Source organism: Alternaria arborescens (assembly GCF_004154835.1).
Source record: "Alternaria arborescens strain FERA 675 chromosome Unknown contig_12, whole genome shotgun sequence".
Taxonomy (NCBI): domain Eukaryota; kingdom Fungi; phylum Ascomycota; class Dothideomycetes; order Pleosporales; family Pleosporaceae; genus Alternaria; species Alternaria arborescens.
The window spans coordinates 48,356-72,926 of record NW_021167867.1 but is presented as its reverse complement, the minus strand read 5'-3'; the positions used below and the strand labels follow the sequence as shown (position 1 = coordinate 72,926).

The window sequence follows — 24,571 nt, the reverse complement described above, 5'->3', positions numbered from 1 at the left end:
CTGAATGGTTTCTCGCATTCTCGCATTGGGATTTCTACGCCGGGCCGCACAGCCACAACAAACCGCCTTTGGTAGTATGGCCAAGATTGCTGATTTGACGACGAGTTATGTCTCTTCGGCACGTGCACTTAGCTCCATTTCCCTGAAGCCGAAAACAGTAGGTTTTCTCTGGAGGTCGGTCGATAGCTGGTGGAAGCACGGTAGCACCATCGCGCCATCTCAAATAGGCAAAGCGTGATCTCAACGCGTCGCGCTAGTCCCCGCGGTTCAGTGCTCTTGTGCGCAATACTCGTCGCCAAACGCACTCAATAGCCTCAACAATGGATCAACACGTGCCATCCGCAAGGTCGAAACAAGGCACCGTCGTGGAGCAAAAGCAGCGGTTTCTACAAACGAGGAAACATATTCTATCGCGTGGAATACCGCCGTCGGAACGTCTACGCACACTTGCGCAAGATGGTGGGATCGAGCTCAGTGTCATGAAGGGGGTGTTGGATAAAGGTATGGATCTACTGCACTCATGATGACCTTCAGATCGTTCTAACCATGTGGCTTAGTCAACCGCAACCTTAAACAACACTCCCGAAAAGTCTACAGCCGCCAAATGATTGAGCATGTTGTTGAGCAAATAGACATACTATACTGGGAATCTGACGCACATCATGCCGACGACGACGAAGAAGTAAATCCTCCGTCCGATGCCCACGAAGATGACACGCACGCGCTATATCAGAGCGATGACCTAACACTCGACGAAAACATTGCGAAACTACCCACAACATGGCCCGACCGTGACGCCGAGATCACACAAGACCAATATCTCTCCTCCGTCTCGCGCCTTCAAGAACTTTCCGCACGCCGGCAGACGCTTCAGAACCGGCTCGACACATACCGCACCTTGCTTTCGCTACTAGAACCCTATCGCAATCCCAAGGAGAACATACAGCCAAATTTGGTGTGGAAGGATGCGCCGCTCGCGCCTGAGCTGGCAAAGACACGGACATTGGCAATACGCGTTGCTGCACGTGTGGAAGAGAAGTTTGGCAACGTCCAAGCACCTTCCACGGCCGAAGACGACGAGAGTGTTGATATGGAAGGATTAGAGAGTGAAGGGAGGCGGAGGGTCGATAAGGTGCTGGAGAGCTGGTACTATTGAATACCGCGGCTTGATTCCTCTTCTCGATTTTGCTTTGGCGTTTGGATATGATACCCCACGTTTTTGACATTGTACAGTAGTATTTATAACATTTACAACAAGTACGGCTTCATCTAGCATATGTATTGCGGCGCCATTTCCACGAAAAAGACAGCTCCATCCTCTCCCAACTATCTCTAACACTACTAGGCTTGCGGGCTGCCCATCCTCCCTACCGCGCTTTCAACCTCCCTCTCGAACTTCTTTCCTCCGACCTCAACTCCAAGCTTAACTCTGACTTTGTATGCCCTTGTGATGGCAAAACTACGGAAACTTGGTACTGTCACACCTGGGATCCTCGCCGTGAACCACTGCTCACAAGTACTCTTCACTTGTTCCTCCATTGCCCCACTGTGCTTCTCTCCTGATGAGCCAGCGATAACGGAGTACTCTGGCAATCCAGCAGTAAGTTCCAATGTGGCTGACTCAGGTAAAGCGTTAAGAGACGTCTTTCTCTCCGTAAAATCCTCATGTTCATTCTTGGCCACGACATATAGCTGGTCTGGCGGCGGCCAGCTTTCGTATCTATTACTCCTGTGCAAGCCGGATCTGTCGCTACCTGCGTCTCTGTCGCGAGGTGCACGGAAGAAGGTAAAATTCAGTAAGTCCAATTTAAGAATGTTGAATGTGACGGATGGAGGAATGTGCAGCGCGTTCGGGCTTCGCGATAGTGTTGTGAAGGATGCACGAAAGTGAAATTCGGACCCGCTGGTAAAGTGCTCTGGAAGCTCTACAGCGACTTCGAAGTCCAGTGTAGGGGTCGAAGAGGAAAGGCGGTCGCGGATGCTTTGTCGGATACCAGTTTGCGTGTTGCCGGCTAGTAGAGAAGATCGCAGTGTGAGGATCTTTGGGTAGCGGTTCAGCGTGGTGTATGGTCCGGGTGGTGGTATCGGGCTTGTGGGTTGGAAGAGGATGATCGATGTAGTTGTCAGGTCTATGAGAGACTTGCCTTGGACAACACCAATGCCAGGACATATCAGTGTGGCCCGTACGCCATATTCGATCTTCGCAAAGTCTGCATCTGTGCCGTCATCTGTTGGCCTGTTGGATCTGGTAAATAGAAAGCTGGGAGGTAAGTCATGGGGTCCGATGTCGTATTTCTGGTCGGAATCATTTTCGTATTGGCCATAGCGCGTGGTACCAGTCCCAGCAGGAAACATGAATTGAAAGGGAAATGTGTAGACTTGGCCTGCTTCAAACTTCGATATCGCTTGTGGTTCCTTCTTATCCTCGTTGGTCATGGTAGTTGCTGCGTGTAAAATGTCTTGAGCTACCTCAAATAGTGGTGCGTTGTCCCTCCAATGATGGTAATCAGTGTAATCGCCGGAGCCTACATCCCGACGATACCATATGAGTGATTGCCCAAAGAGTGAGACCTTAAGCGCCTCGGGCTCGATAGATGCGACGGGCGTCAGTACGACATGGCCTCTGACAATATCGTCTGGCCTATAAACTCTATCGGCCGTGTCATCGAGTTGTATCGCTAAGTCAGGAAGTGGTGGTTGACGAAGCTTGTTGGAGCTAAAGAGGCCCATCTTGATGCCAGATCACTCAAGCTGTTTCAAGTGGAGGGCTATGGGGTATTCTAGGTGGAGTTATTGGGAGGGTAGAAGGATGTGGATGCTTCCAGATGATATTCTATTTGTATACTCTTCGTGTTGCGTCGTTTTCTCAAAAAGGCAATCGTTACTGATTGTAGTCTTTTTGGAAGTATTGATTCAGATTTGCAATGTGATTTCTCAAAAAGTCGAGCAAAGTGCTTGTGCCATGGAATGGACGATGGCCATTTTTGGTCGCTCCCTGATATTAGGGCCACCTGCACAGCCACGTCTGACTTTCAGGCCGACCAACCTCGTGGCACAGGGATCAACATATTTGCATTCACAGCCCACGATTGTCTGCCGTGAGATAAGCGCCTATCTAGTTGCAGGTGAAGGTGCAACGCGTCATTGGGTTGTCGCAGTCGGGATGGCTCCGTGGTGGCGGTCACTTGGGTGAGGGGAAGGGGACTTCGGAGTTTTCGGCAGGGGCCCCACTCTGGTAGCTCATCAACTGGTAAGCCAGTCAAACCACTCCTGTATAGATGATGAGGCTACGAACATTGCCCAAGTACAAGTACAAGAACACCAAGTGCAGCAGTATACGCTCTCATTCCGGGTACCCTTAGAGCTCTCCTCACAGATTGTAGCTAAGAGCTTCCGAGTTTTCCCCTTTGCTCTACAGTCTTTGCTATCTCAGCTCCAACATCTGACCCCAGGGCCTTAAAACCATCTACGACACCCTGCTGATCACCCACACCCATCTCTTGACTCATTTTGTACTTGCCACCAATATCCGTTATCTCGATCTGGATACCGATAATCGCTTTCTTCAGTATGTCGATGTACGAAGTAGGCGCATCTTCCACCTGCCACGGCTTCTCGTAGCCCATGATGTCTCTTTCTGACTGGCGGGACAGGTCCCTAATCTGTTTGTCGAGGAATTGACCCGTAGAGGCGGCTTTAGTATCGTAAAACACGGAAGCACGACCGTAAACTTGTACCGCTGAGTAATTCCACGTAGGAACCACTTTCCCGCCTGCTGGCTTTGTCTCTTTGTAGAACTTGGGTGTGACATAGTGGTGTGCAGGACCGTTAAAGAGGATCATAACATCGCGTGATATAGTCTGAATTGTGTCGATCCTCTCGTCCTCATTTTGAGATTGGATGTGTTCGATCAGGGCTTTAGCTTGCGGATTTGCTCGAGCGACATGTCCACGGAGAACGCCGAGATGGACCTGGTCTGCTGTGTTTTCGATATCCAAAACGAAAGGAATGTGACTCGATTGAAGAAAAGGAAACGACTTGGAGTCAATAGCTGTGGTAAAGATGCCTAGCGGGTTGGCGCGTATGAATTGCTGTAGTCTAGCAATGTCTTTCTCTGCATGAACGGCACGAAGATACATGGTGGATTGGCTAGTGGTTGCTGGTTCCAAGGCAGAATTTGTCTACTGAATATTCAAGGCCGACATACGAGCATCAATATATCAATCGCTCTACACGTTGTTTTGGCTGTTATGCTGTAGGGCGTAAGATGTCAACGGTGGCGTCTACAGCGTATAGTTGCAGTACCCAATCAGATATCACGAAATAATAAGGAGCATGAATGCAGGAAGAGGTCGATGACTCGAGCGTGACTATCCGTTATGGGCCGATTGTGCTCCACATCATTTTCTGAGGAGCATTGGCTAATTTGCTAGCGGAAAGCTATGTTGTACGAAGTACGTTGGGAATGAAGGGTCCAGCTCGACGAGTTCGGATTTGGAAGTGCGGCTCGCTCTGCGTCTAGTGCCTGGAACTTTCGCATGACCAATCGCACAGCCAGGCCGGCGCAACCAGTGAGGCTATACTACAGCGAGCATGTGTGGGTCGGGATTACTTCCTATGTTGAGGAGCAGGGACGAGAGTAAATTACTGCGCATTCCTCACCTTTGAATTCCTGTGGCGTGGTGCATATTCTGTTCGATATCAGCTAAAATCGTAGACAAGGTACGCTCTCTAGGTAACATATTACGGGTACCTATGTTGCCTACTTTTGCAGTATTTGTATCATTCTTGAGGGGTAAGTATGAATAAGAGCTGGTGGTAGGAGGTCAAAGGCGATAACGACTGCGTGAGAAGCGTGGAAACGAGCGTTGTGAGCTGTGGAATGACGCAATGCATAGCTGGCTCCCTCAGACCCTAGGACCTTTGGCTCCGAACAGAACATGTGTGAATTTTGAAGCCGGCAACTTCTACACTCTGTTTACATAGCGAAGTCTAATATCGTGTTGTATCGCCTCGATGAGGGATTTGCACGAACCTCAGTGGTACAGATATGTTCGAAAAGAGGGGTTCGCGCATCTCCGTGGGGGTGGGTTCCGTTGCAGAAGGTACAAGCGATCAACCCCACATGAGGTAGACCATCGTCACCATCCTTTGGTCCGACGTCACCACCACGAACACGTCCCTGCACTTCAACCTACGTCTATAGATTGAATCGAACACATTCGAGACTAAACTTTGGTTATTGGTTGCTCAACTAGCTCAGACAAAAGCAAAAATGACTTCTAGTTGGGAGGAGCTTGCTGCAGACAAACGAACTCGTATCGCCAGCACGATACCTTCGGAATGGTTGATTCGAGACCTTCCAAGCGATGACAATGTCTTCGCATTTCCGAAAGCATCAGGGCTTCTTTCTGCGCGAGAAATCGAGCTGACCGAGTCTTCGGCCACTGATCTCGTTGCACAAATGGCTGAAGGAAAGCTCAAGTCCGTGGATGTCACACTCGCCTTCTGTAAAAGAGCTGCCCTAGCACAGCAGTTGGTAAGACCAACTATACTACTGTGGCAGACCCAGCGATTAACAAGTGGCTGCAGACGAATTGTGTACACGAGTTCTTCCCCGAGGAGGCTCTCGCACAGGCTCGAGATCTAGACAAGTATTACGCGGAGCACAACACGACTGTTGGACCTTTACATGGTCTTCCAATCTCTTTGAAAGACCAACTGCGAGTGAAGGTATGATATTCTTCCCTATGTTCGGTGCAATCAACTCTCAAGTATACCGCGAGCGACAAACCTGACATGGTTGCATTAGGGAAAAGAAACATCCATGGGCTACGTTTCCTGGCTGGGAAAGTATGATGAAAAAGACTCCGTTCTTACAGAACTTCTTCGCAAGGCAGGTGCTGTCTTTTATGTCAAGACAAGTGTCCCTCAAACCTTGATGGTCTGTGAGACTGTCAACAACATCATCGGAAGGACCACAAATCCGCGCAACAAGAACTGGTCGTGCGGAGGAAGCTCGGGAGGAGAAGGAGCTATGATCGGCCTCCGTGGAGGCATCATCGGTGTTGGAACTGATATTGGCGGCTCTATCAGAATCCCATCCGCCTTCAACTTTCTATACGGGATCCGTCCTAGTCATGGTCGAATGCCCTACGCAAACATGGCGAACAGCATGGAAGGTCAAGAAACCATCCACAGTGTCGTCGGACCTATTGCTCACTCTGCGTCTGGTAAGTGAACAAGACGCACGTCCCTGCTGATCGAGAAGCTGACTGTCAAGACCTGAGATTATTCCTCACATCGGTGCTCCGCGAAGAGCCCTGGAATTACGACTCCAAAGTCATCCCATTGCCTTGGAGGTACAACCTAGAAGATGCTCTGAAGGCAAAGCTGAATTCATCTGGCCTGACCATCGGTTACTACACATGCGACGGCAACGTGAGTCTCAGACCGAAATGCAATACAATTGCTTTCGCTAAAAGCACAGGTTCTCCCACATCCTCCTGTCCTACGTGGAATCGAACGCGTAATGGACGTCTTGGAAAGAAGTCAGCACAAGGTTCTACCCTGGACTCCATACAAACATGATTTTGCTGTCGATCTTGCTAACAAGATCTATGGAGCAGATGGCTCCACGGTAATAACTCCTCCCTTTAGCTCTTGCGCAGCTACGCCTAGCTGTTTTACACCAGCTGACAATCAGACAGGACGTAATGAAGGACATCAACGCTTCGGGAGAGCCAGGAATTCCAAACATCAAAGAACTCCTCAACCCAGATATGCGAAAGGCTGACTTGAACGATGTGTGGGATATCCATTTACAGAAGTGGGATTACCAGATGCAGTATCTGTCCAGATGGCGAGAGGTCGAGGCCGAGCATGGTTGCGAACTTGACTGCATCGTTGCTCCCATCAGTCCAACCGCTGCTATCCGACACAACCAGTTCAAGTACTATGGCTACGCGTCTGCCATCAACTTACTCGACTTTACGAGCGTCGTTGTCCCGGTCACTTTTGCAGATAGCAAAATCGATGCCAAGCGTGCAGACTACGAGCCTCTGAACGACATGGATGCAGCTGTCCAGGCCGAATACGACCCCGAAGCATACCACGGTGCTCCAGTTGCTATTCAAGTCATCGGAAAGAGGCTTAGCGAGGAGAAGACGTTGGCGATTGCTGAGGAAATAGGAAGGTTACTCGGCAATTCGGTAACACCTTAAGCTGTAGCAAGATACAAGCTATCGTGAGCATGTAAAACAATACGAAAAGAATTGTAACGATGTATGCTCCATGTTTGCTCAGGAAGATTGATTGTCGGTTGTATAGGTGGCGTGAAGCGGACCCGGAAATTCCGCCGCTAAGCATGCGCAGGGATCCACTCTGCCTAATTGGAGCTCGTCACAGTCTTGACCTGTCTCATCTCTTATCTCACCAGCAATGTTTCTCCTCTTAGCTGTCCTGCTGATCGTCACACCTGCATTAACTTACTATGTCTCCACAACGTTGTTCTACCAAAATGCGAAACATACCGCATCAGGGAGCAGGCCCCCAACAATTCCGTATCTGTTCCCAGGGGTTTTCCATGCTTTCAGTATAGCATATGACGGACCGCAGAAGTACTTCGCGAGGTTACTGTACGATCATCCATGTATACAATACATTGTGAGTGCTAACACCTGTCAGCAAGGACTATGGCAGCTTCGCACCGTTTGCCGTCAAGGCGGGCTTGCAGCCCTTCATTGTTCTTCGAGATCCGGAGCAGATGAAGCAAGCTATCCAAGCATATGAGAAGCGAAATCCAGTCATCACCGGGAAGAATATGTACGAGATCATTCTGGGTTCTCCTCAAGCTGTAGCAAATCTATACACCAATGCGGCCGTCGATCAAGGAGCCATCGAGCGTGCGCGCATAGCATCAACGCAAAAGTACCTAGAAGGAGAGTCCTTGAGAACCTTGACCGACCTCTACGCTGCAACTCTTTCGCGCAATCTGAATAACAAGATGTTTCAAGTCGGCAGCTGGACACAGATAGAAGACAGCTGGTCGTTTTTCCAGCAAGTCCTCACAAGGTGTTCTATGGAGACCCTCTTCGGTTCAGCAATCTTCAAGCAATATTCTGGACTCATCAAGGACTACTGGAAATTTGAAGATGCCATTGAGGGCTTCGTGCCGGGGATGCCATGGTTCACAAATTCAACGGCATATAGGGAGCCACGCGATCGACTATACAAAGGCGTCGAGAAGTGGTTGAAAGCTAACCATAGCGGCACGGAATTTGCAAAGATCGGTAGTGACGACATGGATTGGGATGAACATAAGGGATCCAAATTCATTCAAGAACGCGATGACTTACTTGCGAAAGCCCCGTTACCTCTTGAAGCTAGGACAGCTGAGATGTTGGACATCATGCACCGGTAAGCATCATCTGGGGATGCATTATCTACCAAGCATCAAGAAGTTCTGACATGCTCTACAGCTCGAATGTTGATCTGGTTCCTTCCGCTGTGTGGTCAATAATAGAAGTTTTACGCAAACCGTATCTGGCGGAACGCATCACTACTATCGTCTCTGAGCGACAATCGTCGAAGATGACCACATATGACGTCAATGGGGTTGCAGCCTTGCCCCTCGTTCAATCATTACAGGCGGAAATAAGCCGCCTCCGTGTCGCACAATACATGACATGTGCCAACGAGTTCGCCGAAGTTTCCATCGGTAGCCAATGGAAACTACCTAAGGCATGCAACACAATTTCCTTCTCGCATGATATCGCACTGGATACCAAGGCCTGGGCAAATGCACGGCCACGTACTGTTGAGAAACCGTTAGATGAGTTTTGGCCTGAACGCTTCTTGATCCCCGATGATAATGGACCCAAAGTGCGAGGCCAACGGAAGAGCGGAACCCGTGTCGAGAATGGAAGGTTCGATGCGCAGAACCTCGAGCTGCTGGCCCCTATCTTTTACGACCGACAAAGCTTTGGAATTGCTAGCGACTATACCAGAGCCATACAAGCAGCCACTCTGGCTGTCGTCATGAGTGAATTTGAGGTACAGTTATGTGACCCAGAGGCGACCGATGCTGCGATGCCTGTGCTGCGAGAGTCCGCTTTTGGGCAGCTCCGACCACAGGAACGAATAGCTGTGCGCATACGCAAACGCAAACTTGGGAAAGGACAATGAAGGTACCCCGCTTCTCAACAAGAGGTCGTGTGAGTTAGCCACCAAGACTATTCGTGTATGCAATGCAAACAATCAAATAGCCCCGCTTCGTGTTCACCACCCCGTTTGTTGACAAACTCTTCGAAGCCCTCTAGCCATCTCTCAAAACTCAAAAGTAACTGTAACAATGATTACTATCACTCCCCAGAGCATGAAAGAGGTAGATAAGCTCACCTTGGTCGGGGGATTCATTGTGCTCGTCATTACATACTGGCTTATCAAGACTATCTATAACCTCTTCTTCCACCCTTTGGCCAGATTCCCTGGTCCGCGCTGGGCAGCTGGATCATACCTTCCTCAACTCTACTACGATATCATACATGGCGGGCAGTACTACAAGAAGGTTGTCCAGATGCACGAGGAATATGGTGAGCATTCCCCAATACGCGCACTCTACTGTAGAAGTATGTGTTCATGATAGGCAGGCCCACTTGTACGAGTCAATCCTGATGAGCTCTCCCTCAACGACCCCTTCTTTTATGACAAGGTCTATTCAGGTGGTGGACAGAAGCGCAACAAATGCCCTGATCTCACAACCATCGTACGCACATCGGTGATCTCTACTAACGACCATGACCTACATCGGCAACGCCGCGGCTATATTGCCAATCTGTTTTCGAAGAGATCCATCTCAGACCTGGAATCAATCATTCAGTCTAAAGTTGATAAGTTGGTGACCCTCTTAAAGGAAGCGAACCATACTGGAGAAACCCTCATCGGGCCTCTTGTGTTTGGCAGTCTAGCGATCGACGTTATCTCACACTATGCATATGGCGAGAGTTTTGGTAATCTCGACAAACCTGGATTCCCGTGCGAGCTCGAACGAGATGTTAAAGCCATGTTGATGATTCAACACGTGCGACGGTTTCTTCCTGGCATTGACCGACTCACTACACATCTTCCAGCCTGGCTAGTCGCCCGCATCAGCCCTTCCATGGTTAGCTTTCTGGACTTCGAAACAAGAATTGCAGGATACTCAAAAGCGGCACTTAAGAAAAGCATGGAAGGAGAAGAACCAACCAAACCCCGGACGGTGTTCGACGCACTAGTCAGCTCCAAGATACCCGCACAAGAGAGGACACTTCAACGATTGACAGATGAGAGCTCAACCATCCTGATCGCCGGGGTGGATACCACTGCCAGAACCTTGACAGCTACCATGTGCTACTTGATTCTGTATCCCGAAATCCTGGCCAAACTGCGTGCAGAGCTAAAACCGTACAAGAACGCGACCTGGACCCAGCTTGAATCTCTACCGTATCTGGTAAGTCATTTGCTACATTTTGCTATATGTGCCTCCTAATGCATACTAGACAGCGGTCATCAATGAGTCACTTCGATACGAATCTCCCTTCACAAGTCGCTTTCCACGCTTACTTGTCGAGCCGCTTGCTTACAAGGACATGCTCATACCTTCCGGCGTAAGTTACAGAACCTGCTTGAGAGCTTGAGAGAGGTCTGAAATGATTCTAGACTACCATCGGTGCAATGCCATATTTACTCAATAGCCACCCCGACGTTTTCCCTGATCCCCATGTGTATAGACCTGAGCGATGGATTGAAGCAAAAGCCCGTGAAGAATATCTCGACAAGTATTTGGTCACCTTCACGAAGGGCAGTAGAGCCTGTCTTGGCATAAAGTAGGCTATCTATGCTTCTTGTACGATGCAAGAATACTAACATGACCTAGTCTTGCATACGCCGAACTTTACCTTACCGTCGCAGCTATGGTCCAAAACTTTGACCTGGAGCTTGTGGACTCTTCCATCGAGAACATCACTCCATACCGAGACTTTGGTCTAGGTTTCGACAAGAATTATAACTACGGTGTCAACTTCAGGGTTACAAAAGTACTCCAAGAGTGAACGATGGGTTTTCTCGGATCAAAGTGACCAGTACGCGTATGGTTCTGGAGCATGCACCCGATTTTGCCAACGCAGCAGGTCCTGAATATTATGCTGTGTCAGGACCAATAGGTTCAAGGTATCTGATAATGACAAGAATGAACACGAACGAACAAGCTAGTGGTTATTGTAGTTACTCAACAATTACGGAACGTAGTATATCATGCAGGCAGACATCTAAGCTCAGACCGAGTCCATTTCCTTGCTGTCAGCCAACCCTATCCCTCCCACAATCGAATGCACAACCATTTCCTCACTGCGCATCCGGTTCACCAACCTCGCAGTTCCATGCTCAAGGGCATCCAGTAACTGGGTCACAGCATTTCTGTACTTTTATTAGCTTCTATCAGGCTAGATACCACCAGACTCACTCTAGTATATTTGCACCGAACGCAATTGTTCGCCTCCATTCTCCGATTGTCGCGTTGGTCGTGCGTATCGCGTCTGATACTAGACAGCGTCGATGGTTTGTGATATATGGGAGGGAAAGATGGTGGGTTGGGGATGGGTTGGTCGAGGGGAGGTGTTGCTGCGAGGGTATCGGTGACAAGGAGCGTGAAGATGGCAAAAAGGAGAGTCGTCAAGGCAACACGTAGGGAGTAGTGAATCATGGTTGGAATGGAAATACGAAGCGGCTTAGGTCAAGGGTGAAGATTGAGGGAGGTAAGAGTTTTAGATAAGAACATGTACGAGACAAAGAAAACAACACATTGACTTGTGTCAAATTATCCCTATCATCGCTATGACGGTACTACCTCTTCTCCAAGAGGTGTAGCGTCCTGAACTAACAAACCATCCCATCCAAGCATCATAGGAACCGCGATTACCAGAAACCTCGCTCATTCCGTTAAGAGTTGAACCGATATACGTGTATCACCACCTCGTACTACGACAAACCCCAAAACCAACCCATCACATTCTCCAATTACCACCTAGCTCGCCCGTCCTACCAGCATGCAGCGCCATTGCTCACTTGACCTCGGTGTTTTGTTGACGTCTGTGATGTGGTAACCACTCGTAGCCCATCATTTATGGCGAGTTTCAAGGGCACTTCAGCCCACAAGCCGACTCGCACAGGATGTTTTCCCTAGCAGCCTTGCACTTGCAGTGGTTATAGCACATTGTCCCCGTACCGCCGTTGGGGCAGAGAATAATAAACAAAATTTGCTATGATTCACATTAGTCACAGTATTGCGACAACGGTTATCTGCCTTGGTTGTGCGCCTTTCCATTGGTCGTGGGAGAAGGAATCAGACTGAGGAAGGCTTCAACACCGAAAAGGGAAAAAGGGGAAGAGAGAAGGATTAAAGAAAGATAGACTTGCCTTTGTGCAAGTAGATATCTTTGCTTTACACTCGTTGCAGATCTTGGTGGGGTCGTCGGTGATGATGCCTTGTCTAGGCGAGAGAGAGATGACGGGTGTGGCACTGGCAAGAGCTACCAGGGTTGTAATGAGGAGAACTGCGACCTTCATGGTGATGATGGCTTGGTTTCGTTGATGGAATTCAAAGGTGAGAATGATTTCTTTAGGTTGATGGTCAGCTGCGAGACACAGTAGAGATAGGAATGAGGTTTCGAGTCTCTATCAACTTATAGAGAAGAGTGTAGTTGCGTTCTTGTTACCTAGATTGATTAGCAGCGACTTCTTTCATCTTCAATATGCGACCATGTGGTGTGGTCTTTCCTTTGTCGCTCCTTGCATGTTAGATGTACGGCGAAGACAGAGCCAACACGACGAAGCGTTCCTCCACGCGAGGTAAGCCTTGCGCCCTGCAGTAAACCAATGCATCATACCAACAAGTGGTCATGGTAAGATGGCCGGACTTGGCAACAGCTTCTTTGTATTGTGTTATATGGCCGGCCGGATGGGCCCGTCGATCCTGGTGGATGTAGTCTGTCTGCCTCAATCCTCTGGTCCTTCAAGACTGTTCCTTTGTGTGCACCAGCATGTACCTAAGCACCACGTCCACCTCTCTCGTCCTGCATGCCAATAGCTGGGTCGGGCGCCTCAGGGAACTCCTTCTTCGCCTTCTCCTTTCCGCCAGCCGAGTCCCTTCCTTCAGTCGCATGACCACCGCTGCCCTCTTTTTGCGCGCTGCTGGATGGTATCAGCCGCACGTTACGATAATGCCACTCTCGTTCCCTTGCTCCTCTTGCACAATGCAGTATGCACACCGCTGGGGATGACTTACTCTAATCCGGCCTTTGCATTGCTCTCCTGAACGTTGTGTGTGTCTCCTTGCTTGACCTTCTCTTGTACCGCGTGAGGGCTGTCGCTATCGTACTTGTCCGTCTTGGTCTTTGAGTTGGTGCTCGCGTTGTTCGGGTATTGCTCGACCCTTCTTGAAGCGGAGAGGGAGAAAGGACGTGCGGACGGGACGCTGAAGCGAAGGGTTCTTGTGGATCGGATCATGGTGTTGCGGAACATGGTCGTTGAATTCGTAGCTTATAGCTGTATATTACGTAGATGAGGAGGGTATATCGAGTATGTGTCGATTGGGTTGATTGAATGTTTGATGTCAAGGGGGATGGATGCAAGGAAGTAAAAGTTTGGCGGAGACCGAGGTATGCAAGAGCGAATGACGCATGATGCGTTTGTACATTTCAGCTAACAGATGCAAATGATGATGTATGACGCTCTCGACATGTACCTGGCATGGGCCGCGGGTCATAGCTCCACTTGTCGCGCTTTGCCGCATCGAGATGGCATCTACCCCTCCCCCACACTTTTGCGATTTGAGCCTCATCGCGAAGATCGGGCTACCTTCAGCACCAGACGATTTACCTAAGGAACCAACATGGCGGACCAAAAAGACTGGAAACATGACGACTTTCCCTGCACCCTGTACAGACCCTCCCACATCGACTTCTTACCATACATACTAATGCATGCCCAGCACCCTCAACATACCCTTCCCCTCCGCGCACCTCGCCCAAACCGCCCAACGCGCCATCTCTGTTGATGCCGAACTCTCACCCCTCGTCCGCCGCGCCTTCTCCCTCAGCACATCGCCCGAATCCCCTCAAGAAAGCGTCCTCAAGGTAGAGTACGCAGCAACCACGAACCGCATGCTACGCGTCGCCGTCAACGGTTTCATCGAGAGCATAGGCGTCGTGATAGGCGTCATGAAGGAACTAGACACGGATATTGTGTATGAACCTACCAAGGAAGGACTGGAAGGTGTGCAGGGACTAGACGCGGCCAAAGTAGGATGAGGGGGACGAGGAGAGCAATTGCGTCAATCATCACATCTACACAAGACGGAGATATGCGCGCCGACGAAGGCGGCAGAGTAAGCCAAGCATACAAGAAGATAGTGGGAGGATAAAAGAGTCGAGCTCGTCGCGTGCGAGAGAGGAAGCGATCGGTATAACTCAGCGGTCAAGCCGCGAGGATGGACGAAAGCCAATCATCCACGAAGGAATTGCCCTTGTACCAGACAGGACATGCTGATGGTATACACTTGAAACGTTCTGCAGTATCTACAATATGAAGAACAGCAAATAAGAATGGGGTGCGTGCCCAAGTTTTGTGCTTTCAATTCTCAGTGCTTTCCGTGCCATGCTACAAGCCAAGTACGGTTATCCAAACGCCTGGATGCTATGCTGTATGCCCCCAAGTGCAGACTCTATTGCTAATTTTTCGCTTACAACTCCTCGCCACCACCCTCCTCCACCTCATGGTCCTCAAATTTCCTCTTGGGCGCAGAATTTCCTTCTAGAACCGCCATCTTCGCCTCTGGAACCATGGACGGCGCAACCGGGGCATGCTCTGGCGGTTTCTCCGTCGGCATAGGCGGATACACACCATCGTCTCTGATCTGCCAGCCATCTATCTTCAAAAGCTTCCACCTCTCCTTGATCTTGCACCGAACTAGCTCGCCTGTAGTCCGCGCATCTTCGTAGCTGTCGTGGCCAGCGGCGCCTCCTTGCTGGATTTGCTCACCGAGGTAATCTGATGCTAGCTTGCGCAAGCCAAAACGGAAGGGTAGACCGCTGGGATTCGGGTAGAGAAGTACGGTGTCGATGATGGTTGGGTGGACGAGACGAATGGTGTTGAGGTCGTTTTCGAGAGCATGACCGAGAACTGGGGTGGTGGGAGAGACGTGTGAGAGAAATAGGTCTCGTGCGACGTGAGGTGAGTCGACGATGCGAAGATCTTTGCGGACAGGCTTGGGATTTGCTGCATCGTACGGCTTCGCGTTCAGGAACTGGTCTGCGGTGATACCCGAGAACCGCGTATTGAAGTCTAATACATGTCCGAGGGGGCGCACCAGCACATCAATAAGAGGCTTGTGCTGCGGCCATGCTATGACTGTAAGACGAAGCATCTCGAGACCGTTGGTCGTGTAGCCCATTTCGCAATCGAAACACACAGCGGTATCTTTCGGGACTTTGTCGTTTTCTGGCGTTTCGATGAACGGCATGATGAGCGACAAACGATTTGGGTCTTTGACGTTGTACACATGTGTGCTGTGCGTGGTGCAGCCTTCTGATCCTACCTCTCCATTGCAGCAGCTGAACTTTGTAGGTTCTGGTGCAACGCCTCTTGATTTCCTAGGGAAGACTCGCCTGCCCCAGTGATGTTTGCACTGCCCTCCAGTAGTAAGTGCTCCGTCTTCCTCCCTTCGTTCTGAGAAGACTTGGAAACGAGTGTTGCAGCGTTCGCATTGTTCCCAGCCACCCGCTGCTTCCAGCGCTAACTTTGTCTCATTGAGATCGGCGTCGGCAGGCAGCTTGGTCACATAGCCATGCTTATCCAATCCTTCCTGCGGGCAGATGAGCCTGGGGAGAAAAGTGACTTCTTCTTTTGGAGTAAGGCCTGTATCGACCTTCTTGGGAGGTGCCTTTTTTGGTGGTTCTCCGCTTTCCTTGGCTATAGCTTCGCGTCGTTCCTTGACCCATTCTTCCGCTGGCATGGTCTTCAGCTTGACCAATCGCTGTTTCAGTATGTTTTCATACACTGAGCCACTTGATGAAGCTATCCTTTCTTCTTCATCAACCGCCAGTTTATTAAGCTGATTTGGTGATAGGTGTAGTGCTTTGATTTCAGGTTTGACTGCTTTGAGAAGCTTGTCGTTCTGGGGCTTCATGTAGGTATGCAGCGCCTTGAGTAGAGTTACCCGCTTGGTGAAGGTCGCTGGTTCTTTGTTGAGTTTTCGTGGCATCAAGGTAACAGGAGCATCAGGTTTAGCAGCGATCTTGGGTGCTGCAGCAACCGGTGGTGGTGATACTGGTCGTGTAGCAGATGCCGGAAGAGGAGTGGGTGTCTTAGGCGGTGCGGTGTTAGCAGCTTTGGGCGCATTGTTTGGTGTCGGTGCCTTGGTCTTGGGTGTGTCTGAGTTAACAGGAACGTTGAGCTTTGCCTGCGTTGGTGCTGGAGCGGCCTGTAAGTTGGATGCCTTTGAACTGTCGTCGAGCTTCAGCCTCTTCGCGATGGGCTCTGGATCATATTTTGCTGCGACGGGTGACGGAGACCGTCGCGCTGGAGGTGGTTCCGATGTCTCGTGACTGAAGATGCAATGAGGCAACTCGCATTTTGCACCAGAGGGACATGTTATGTTGGCAAAGCTCCTGTAAGCTGGTATCGAAGGCCACATGTTTGTTTTGATTACGGTGTATCCTTTCCTGTAAGTAGATACAATGCCAAGCTTAACGCGCTCGTAACCTACCAGGCTATAACAGCTGAGTAGCTATGCGCTGACAGTCGCAACTATATGGAGCCCGATCTTGTAATCGACGAGAGCTGCACGCTTGACTGCACGATATTGCACTGGAATGAGCGAGTGACGTCTGATCAATCAATATCGCAATGCGCAAGAGAAGATTGACGTGAATGCAAAGGCGGCTGATGAGAGGCCGTCGCGTTGAGGTCCGTATTGATGCCTCATCAACTTCATCAAGTGCAGTATGACAACAATACGCTGCAATCAAAGTTACCAGCAAGCTCCAGTATGAGCTTCAGCTATCCCAAAGGAGCTAGAGTGAGCCAGAAGGTGAAGGTGATTGATGAGGTGAGATGCGCGTCTCAGCCCTGTAGATTCTTTAGCGCTAAATAAAGGGTCCCTAGTCCACGGTCCACGGCCCACGGACGCGGGCGAACGCGACGGCGGCGATCTAATCGTTAATTCCGTCATGACGCGGTGATGCAACTGTTGCGCATCCCGAAAACACCGACTTTCATCTGTTCAGCGCCCACAATTGATGCGCAACTGTCTTCTAACTACATTTGCACATCTATACGCCAATCCGAGACGGTCGTGCTACTTTGTCGTTACATAAGTGGTGTCCTGGCCGCAGGTGACTTGCTTTTGAGGCTGCGCGCGTCTCGGTCAGACTTGCGCCTCCCACGGACGACTTCTGGCCGCCGGGGCGACATACATACACTGCGCCTTCCACCCTAATTCCCAGGCCAGCAAACTTTACGTCTTTCGCCATGTCCACCTCTGTCGATACCAAGAAAGCCGACCACCTTTGTGTCCTCGTCCATGGGTACGTCTCCGTACGAGGCCTTATCGCCTCCTATCATGTCAAGAAGAAGCACTTCCGCTGACCGCAACCAGTCTGTGGGGGAACCCTGAGCATCTGAAATACGTCAGTACCACACTGGGCGAGAGATTTCCAGAAGACAAACTGCACATCCTCGTGGCCAAGCGCAACGCTGGCAGCTTCACCTACGATGGTGTCGATACTGGCGGCGAGCGTGTCGCGGAAGAGGTCGAGGGCAAGATAGAAGAACTAGCCAAAGCCGGACACGACATAACCAAGATCAGCGTCGCCGGCTACTCGCTAGGAGGCTTGATCGCACGCTATGCCATCGGTCTGCTCTATCACAGAGGCGTCTTCGAGAAGATACAGCCAGTCGTACGTGCCTCTATCATTACCCCACCACACAGTGTACTGACTCTCTAGAACTTCACGACCTTCGCGACACCACATCTCGGCGTGCGAACGCCCCTCAAAGGCTACCACAGCCACATATGGAACGTCTTGGGAGCACGAACGCTTTCCATGAGCGGCAGACAACTGTTTGGCGTCGACAAGTTTAGAGACACAGGCCGATCGCTCCTATCTGTACTCGCAGACCCCGAGAGCATCTTCATCCGAGGCCTTGCGCAGTTTAAGCACCGAAGTCTATACGCAAACGTTGTGAACGACCGAACAGTCACATACTATACCGCCGGCATCTCACAAACCGACCCCTTCGTCGACCCAGACGACATCAAGATAAACTACATCCCAGACTATGAGGAAGTTATCGTCGATGGCGATCACCCAGTCTCGCCAAAGGAGCCTGAAGAACCCCCAGCTTTCTCACAACGACTGGCCCAAGGCACAAGGACAATACTGGGGCGGGCGACGATTGTCGCAGTTCTGACAGTCTTCATACCATTTGGTGTGTCGGCCTTCCTCATCAACTCGGCTGTTCAGACGATTCGCAGCGGTCAACGCATAAGACTACACGAAGAAGGCAGATCTGGCATCGACTACGCACGCTACCGCATACCCAACATGATCACTGCCATGCGACGAGAAGCCGAGGGCATGTATGAGAACGCGAACCATGCCCAGAGCCAAGATTATCTGAGCGAGGGTTTCGAACATGTGGCCTCTCCCACCCAGCCCACCTCGCCGCGCTCGCGCAAGGATAAGCCCAAATCGGACGCCGATTCGATACAGGAGCAGAAGGATGCTGCGAAGGTCATTTTCCCGACATTGGCCCTTACCGATGACCAATTCAAGATGATCGAAGCGCTGGACAACGTGGGCTTCACGAAGCACCCGGTCTATATACATAACCACCGACACTCCCACGCGGCCATTATCGTGCGTATGAACAAGCCTTCATTCAACGAGGGCAGGGTGGTCATCAAGCACTGGCTTGACAACTTCGAACTCTGATTCATCTTTTGACATTTTTTCTGTACATTTTCAGCGCGGCGCATGGCGTATCTCTGGAATAGCATGTCTCGGAATATAGAACCTGCTTTGCGTAGGGAGAGTTATACCTTTAGCATTTTATTTGTACAGATGTTCCTCATCTACCAATGCTTAATACGTTACTACATTACAAGTGCTATTTCGTTGTACAATGCATCTTTCTATCCTGTTCTATTCTACCAAGGACTAGGTCTCAATCCAGCTCACCCTTCTTTCCCACGAATCGAAATGTGCATCCTTTTACAAAGCGCCTTCCGGTATGCCCAGCTAGCTCAATCTCCACCCTCACTACTTCATACTTCGCCGTCTCATACATGCGCAGGGCATCTTCCTGCTCCAGCGAGACAACCTCATACGCCCATCCATCAACCCGCGATCCAGGATGGTCGTCGACCAGAGCATTGTACTTGCCGCCCCACGTCTGAAGCTTTCCTCCATGAATCAGAGCTGGAACCAGTATGTGCTCTTCTTCGGGTGGTGATTCGAACAGCTCGTTCAGAAACGAACTATCGCCCAGCGTGCCATAGAAGAAGTACCACACGGGGAGTTGGTCCTGTGTCGGGAGACACTCACACGTGCTGCTGTCAGGACGGTAATGTGGCAATGTGGTGTCGTATCCAAGAGTTGGGTACGCCGAATTGGGAGACAAAGCCTTGCGCGCCTTGTTGATAGGCGCAAAGATTGGGGAAATGTCTGGGTATGCTTTGGCCAGCCAGCTGTTGATCTTTGGAATGTCGAGGTCGCTGACATGGCAGAATTGCGCGATGCCGTCTTCGCCTTCTCCCTGGATGATTCGGGCTTGGGAGGGAAGGATGGCGGCCAAGGCGAGGATTGTGGGGGTGACAGGGTCGCTGAGCTTGAAGAGGTAGTCCATATTGCTGGACTTGCGATCAGCTACTCCTTTAACTAGAGTCCTACGCTGCTTGTTGAACCGAAGCAAGTCCCTCAGTTCGAATGATAGTTTCGGTGCAGATGTACGATCGGGTAGTACGGTGTCCCCATTCAGTTCATCGAATGCGCTCATGGCGTGCTGGTCTAAATTGTCGAGATATTCCATGTTGCTGTTGGTAGCTATCTACCTGCTGTGAATTGTGGTAGATTTACGTCGTAGTAGAGAGGAAGAGAGGGGAGCAGAGAACAAGATAGAGCACACATATGGTTCCAGTTGGACGACTATTGTGACTCAATATCTAGCGTCATCGCTGTAATGATGTTTCGGTAGCGAGCCATAGCTGATGGGCCTGCCTTTTCACACCCTACATCAGGTCTGCAGCGTCGGACCCTCCTCCCACTATGGAAGCTGGGATGGTATCGGTTTTGTGCTCACATGATTCTTGTGCAGCGAACACAAAACATATGCGTGGTGGAATGCACAGAAAGATGCGATGGCCATCTCAACGCATCAAGAGATGATGGTGTTCTCAGCTGCCCATCTAATCAATGAAGCGTGCAGACATGAATTTTCAAGGCAAACACTTCGAGCTTGGCTATGCTCTTGTACCTATATGGGGTTAGTGGTTATGTTCACAGCCCCATGAAGATGTTGTCTTACCTCTTGAGTCATGGTTGAAAGCTGTGGTCAGGTCTTCCAACATGATAGTGGTATGCGAAGACCAGGTATGGTAACGCTGGTGATGGTGGAGTATGTTTTGCCTTGACATCGGTATGCTTGGGTGAGATGCATGTGTCGGGAGGAGAGTGCTGATCTCTGCCAATGTCTTAGGTATCCGAACCAGTAACATCTTAGGAGAACGACACATACCATGGTTGTGTCGAGGTTGACGTCGTGTGTAGATTCTGTAAAGTAGCCATATCGTTGGCGGACATGTAATTAGGAGGGCGATGACAGCGATGATGCTTTGGGTGTCGAGAGCCATATTTCTGAGCTTATTCTCTGGTAGGATATGCGGAATGCTTGTAGGAATGAAGGCAGAATGAGATCTGCACTTGGTAAACCGGTTGCTTTGCAGCGTCTGCGTGATCGCGAACATTGTCAATAGCAGTGAACAGCTATTATATAGGTGGAGCATATGTCGAAGTCAAGTCGGACGCTCGGCGTTAACCTTGTGTCCTTAGGTACAAAAGCTCAGTAATGGAACTGTAATTTTGAAATCCGCGGCCCTGGTCAGCTAAGCACCCCTGTCTCCTTAGACATCATCCATCGACGTACGTACCACTTGGATGATGTCTAAGGAGACAGGGATACAATACCTCTTGCAGAGCATCAACCTTACTATGGTAAGAGGGCCGCGCTCGATTGGCCAGCGAAGCCAATCACTTCTTCAGGTTGGTCTGTTCAACTTGCTCGCCGGTTACAATGCTAGGTCATGATCTCGGTATGTCGAACGCATGCAGCCGCATACTTGTGCTTAGAGGCACAGAGGGCGACTTGTGGTGACCAGTCCCTGAGACTGGTCTACTATGTAAAGAACGACCAGCGACCAAGTCTTTCGGTCGTGGAGAAGTCCTCGGGTGCGCCATGCACAGCCACAACCTTACAACATACGTGAGCCAGCCAAAAGCTCTTTGCGTCCGCACGAGGCGCTGACGATCGCTATACGCCACCCCGCACTCCAAGCGCACATCCGCGTATACAAATGCGCGGATGACAAGCGTGCGAGATTGGCAGCATGTCGCGCACAAAGTAGAGCGCAGGACCAAAGCCGCGTCGGCAAGCTGGACGACAGGCCGGACCACGGGAGCCAAATGTATTGCTACTGTGGTATAGTCACTTATAAGATGGCCTGGTAGGTCCGCCAAAATCTTGGTTGTAATATTACCACTTCACTGGCGCAGCCTTCTTATGCGGCACGACGGCATCGGTCTCATCGATGATCTTGGAAGCGACCAATTGTGCTGAGACTCGCGCGCTGAGTCCGACCAGAAACAGAAGCGTTGGGGGATGCCATTCACTCACCGCGCGCCATGCCCGATGCCTGACGGCGGGCATTGCGCGCCCAGCCTGTTTTATATTTGTTCTGTTTTGGGTGTGTAATATCGGAAACACATGTTGCCCGCTATACGCCCGTAATCCTCGCCACCATCGTAAAACCAATTGTGCTGAATCGACGACTCGGGAAGCAACCAATGGCATGCCATACAGTTTCCCACTCTGACACACGCCCTTATTTTCTTGCTGTCAACACCCGATCCCACGCAGCCTGGCTAGACGTTAGGTTCTCTCGAGGACACGACACTGTTGTCTTACGGTGCTCCCGGAAGTTCCGGTAGAGTCGCTCAAGTTCCGACCTTTTGTTGCCTTGTGGCGTCCGGCTCTGCTTACTGCCGAGAGGCAGTCTTATAATCCTATACTATACCATATAGGGACGGTTGCACTTGGACCAATAGATTCAAACATGCCAAAGAGATCGGAAGAAGACGAGTCCGAATGGACGATACGGAAGAATGACATCCTCGATTTATACGTAGAGCAGGATAGGTCGCTGTCAGAAATTATCCGTGTCATGGCCAACCAAGGCTTCACAAGAACGTAAGGAGAATGCGACACTGGACCACATCATGTTAACTGGTACAAAGAAAACCACAATACGAACGATCCTTGAAAAGATGGCGTGTATCCAAGAATGTGCGCAAAGAGGAGTGGGACTTCATCCTCGGTCGCATGAACCAACGCCAGCGCCCGACTACTGTGAAAGTCCGCGGTATCACGATTCCGCAGTCGAGGCTAGAGCGTCAAAAGCTTCAGCATCGTGAGAGTACTCTTGCTTTATACGAGCCATGTAGAAAGCATCACGATATATGACGGCTCACTGAGAGGATGCCACAGAATTGAATCCTCTGCCTCATTGTCAGACACCACCGAACATTGAGATCTCCACGCCGCCACCAAGCCTACCTGACGACGATTCGCAACTAGTCACATTGCCAGAGCATGAGTACGGTGGAGAGCCCGAAGAATATGACCAAGAGACTTCCGTAGGCGAAGATATTCGAGACCAAAACGTCATACTATCTGGAGAGGTTCCCATCTTGTCGTCAATCTACGACAACTCAAGCATAAACACTTTACTCGAGATGCCTGAAGATAACGCTGCGAATGAGGCGTCGAAAAGGAGGGAGAATTCACCGTCGTTATCAGCTCTGCACTCGAACGGTAGCCCCCCGATACTTTCAGGACCACTTTATGGTTACATCTACAGATTGTTCTCCGGTGATTTTAACCATGTCCTCCAAGATGCTGTCAGGATGAGGAGTCAATACCAAATCCACAAGGGCCAGCGATCTGCTGAGTTTACTATTTATCAATCTACTGATGTCATTGTCCAAGCTATCGTCCGATAAAATGCTCCAAGCCGAGAGTTCCATCAAATCATGAGATTCACTCAAGATGATTCTGATTTGGATCTTCTCCAGCGAGTACTGATAGCTACTGATTCGGACGGGGACTGGAAAACATTGGGCGAAACCCTTTTGTTCGATGCGGTGAAGGACGGAAACCTACTTCTATTGGACATACTCTTGGATGCAGGAATAAACGAAATTGCTCCTGGCGAAGAAGAAGCCACTGAATATCCACTCAACGCACTACAGATTGCAGTACAATACCGGCATTATGAAGTAACCAGGACTCTCACAAGGTAAGTTGCGGCTGCAGGAAATACATATGAGACACAAACTGACTGCGTATCTTCATATCTACAGTCATGGCGCGATGATATTCACTGGCTGTCCATACACTGATTTCGAGTTCCTGTCTCAAGCAGTTACTGAAGATGCTATGCATCTTGTACGACCATTGCTTGCTGATTGTACAAGATCATTAGATCTCCAGATATTTCGAAAAGGAAGCGAAGCTCTTAGTCGGGCTGTGACTCTGTCCAATGACGAAGTAGTCGACGTTCTTCGTCTACAATGCGCGGATTGACAGCGGCCAGGACAAGCGTCGATTTCTATACGGAATTATACGGACACCATATACTGTTTCAAGAAGCGATTTCTTATAGGCAATATAGACATCGTTGTCATTTGAATCGGAGCCGGCGTAGACGTCGACGCTCCTAGAGGTACATACGGCAAGACCGCGATTGAAATAGCCGCCGAAGTAGGCAATCTTGAGATGGTCACTTTCCTCCTCGAGGCAGGAGCCGATATCGAGGGACAACACAACAGAAACTACAGGAGGACAGTTTACAGAGCATGAGATAACGGACACATGTCTGTGGTCAGGTTACTGCATAAGTGGAAGGGATCGAGATATGGCAGGCACGACTGCGACATGTTAGACAACTTGATGAGCTCGATTGCGTGCGACGAATTGAACTTTCCAAGCGAAGTAGCCAGGGCCGCTCACTTGGAATATCAAGCCGAGGTTCACTCTGCAGTCGAGTCTTCTGCAGACGAAGGCTCCGTGGCAAGCAATAGTTGAGAAATACACACCTTCTCTTGGAGAACACCATACAACGGAATTTAAAGATTGCCGGACACTGCAGAAACAAAAGCGATAACCCAGAGACAGATGATTGCACAAGACGCTGTTATTC

The 24,571-nt window shown here is 50.2% G+C and overlaps 12 protein-coding genes across 12 annotated transcripts; 7 read left to right on the top strand and 5 right to left on the bottom strand.

Annotated features, from left to right (window-relative positions):
• Positions 1-320: 320 nt before the first annotated feature.
• AA0111_g5808 (hypothetical protein) lies at positions 321-1,156 on the top strand (the record flags this gene model as incomplete). The annotated part of the gene is made up of 2 exons (XM_028651961.1): positions 321-501; positions 558-1,156. The coding sequence occupies 2 exons, from the start codon at positions 321-323 to the stop codon at positions 1,154-1,156; spliced, it is 780 nt and encodes a 259-aa protein (XP_028506596.1).
• Positions 1,157-1,341: 185 nt separating this feature from the next.
• Positions 1,342-2,730, bottom strand: AA0111_g5807 (hypothetical protein; the record flags this gene model as incomplete). Its single annotated transcript, XM_028651960.1, has 1 exon — positions 1,342-2,730. The coding sequence occupies one exon, from the start codon at positions 2,728-2,730 to the stop codon at positions 1,342-1,344; it is 1,389 nt and encodes a 462-aa protein (XP_028506388.1).
• Positions 2,731-3,383: 653 nt separating this feature from the next.
• On the bottom strand, positions 3,384-4,139 carry AA0111_g5806 (hypothetical protein; the record flags this gene model as incomplete). The annotated part of the gene is made up of 1 exon (XM_028651959.1): positions 3,384-4,139. One exon carries the CDS (start codon positions 4,137-4,139, stop codon positions 3,384-3,386), a length of 756 nt encoding a protein of 251 aa, XP_028506311.1.
• Positions 4,140-5,275: 1,136 nt separating this feature from the next.
• On the top strand, positions 5,276-7,223 carry AA0111_g5805 (Acetamidase; the record flags this gene model as incomplete). The annotated part of the gene is made up of 6 exons (XM_028651958.1): positions 5,276-5,539; positions 5,593-5,733; positions 5,813-6,233; positions 6,284-6,441; positions 6,491-6,640; positions 6,711-7,223. The coding sequence occupies 6 exons, from the start codon at positions 5,276-5,278 to the stop codon at positions 7,221-7,223; spliced, it is 1,647 nt and encodes a 548-aa protein (XP_028506386.1).
• A 217-nt stretch (positions 7,224-7,440) lies between these two features.
• On the top strand, positions 7,441-9,186 carry AA0111_g5804 (hypothetical protein; the record flags this gene model as incomplete). The annotated part of the gene is made up of 3 exons (XM_028651957.1): positions 7,441-7,637; positions 7,687-8,418; positions 8,481-9,186. 3 exons carry the CDS (start codon positions 7,441-7,443, stop codon positions 9,184-9,186), a joined length of 1,635 nt encoding a protein of 544 aa, XP_028506387.1.
• A 166-nt stretch (positions 9,187-9,352) lies between these two features.
• Positions 9,353-11,090, top strand: AA0111_g5803 (hypothetical protein; the record flags this gene model as incomplete). The annotated part of the gene is made up of 5 exons (XM_028651956.1): positions 9,353-9,593; positions 9,651-10,489; positions 10,539-10,646; positions 10,699-10,865; positions 10,916-11,090. The coding sequence occupies 5 exons, from the start codon at positions 9,353-9,355 to the stop codon at positions 11,088-11,090; spliced, it is 1,530 nt and encodes a 509-aa protein (XP_028506390.1).
• Positions 11,091-13,082: 1,992 nt separating this feature from the next.
• On the bottom strand, positions 13,083-13,542 carry AA0111_g5802 (hypothetical protein; the record flags this gene model as incomplete). Its single annotated transcript, XM_028651955.1, has 2 exons — positions 13,083-13,227; positions 13,322-13,542. 2 exons carry the CDS (start codon positions 13,540-13,542, stop codon positions 13,083-13,085), a joined length of 366 nt encoding a protein of 121 aa, XP_028506391.1.
• A 385-nt stretch (positions 13,543-13,927) lies between these two features.
• Positions 13,928-14,345, top strand: AA0111_g5801 (hypothetical protein; the record flags this gene model as incomplete). The annotated part of the gene is made up of 2 exons (XM_028651954.1): positions 13,928-13,974; positions 14,027-14,345. The coding sequence occupies 2 exons, from the start codon at positions 13,928-13,930 to the stop codon at positions 14,343-14,345; spliced, it is 366 nt and encodes a 121-aa protein (XP_028506320.1).
• A 431-nt stretch (positions 14,346-14,776) lies between these two features.
• Positions 14,777-16,729, bottom strand: AA0111_g5800 (RNA exonuclease 3; the record flags this gene model as incomplete). Its single annotated transcript, XM_028651953.1, has 1 exon — positions 14,777-16,729. The coding sequence occupies one exon, from the start codon at positions 16,727-16,729 to the stop codon at positions 14,777-14,779; it is 1,953 nt and encodes a 650-aa protein (XP_028506389.1).
• Positions 16,730-17,565: 836 nt separating this feature from the next.
• On the top strand, positions 17,566-19,031 carry AA0111_g5799 (hypothetical protein; the record flags this gene model as incomplete). Its single annotated transcript, XM_028651950.1, has 3 exons — positions 17,566-17,621; positions 17,693-17,993; positions 18,042-19,031. 3 exons carry the CDS (start codon positions 17,566-17,568, stop codon positions 19,029-19,031), a joined length of 1,347 nt encoding a protein of 448 aa, XP_028506384.1.
• A 232-nt stretch (positions 19,032-19,263) lies between these two features.
• On the bottom strand, positions 19,264-20,127 carry AA0111_g5798 (hypothetical protein; the record flags this gene model as incomplete). The annotated part of the gene is made up of 1 exon (XM_028651949.1): positions 19,264-20,127. One exon carries the CDS (start codon positions 20,125-20,127, stop codon positions 19,264-19,266), a length of 864 nt encoding a protein of 287 aa, XP_028506385.1.
• A 2,299-nt stretch (positions 20,128-22,426) lies between these two features.
• AA0111_g5797 (hypothetical protein) lies at positions 22,427-23,372 on the top strand (the record flags this gene model as incomplete). The annotated part of the gene is made up of 3 exons (XM_028651948.1): positions 22,427-22,560; positions 22,608-22,780; positions 22,858-23,372. 3 exons carry the CDS (start codon positions 22,427-22,429, stop codon positions 23,370-23,372), a joined length of 822 nt encoding a protein of 273 aa, XP_028506382.1.
• Positions 23,373-24,571: the final 1,199 nt, after the last annotated feature.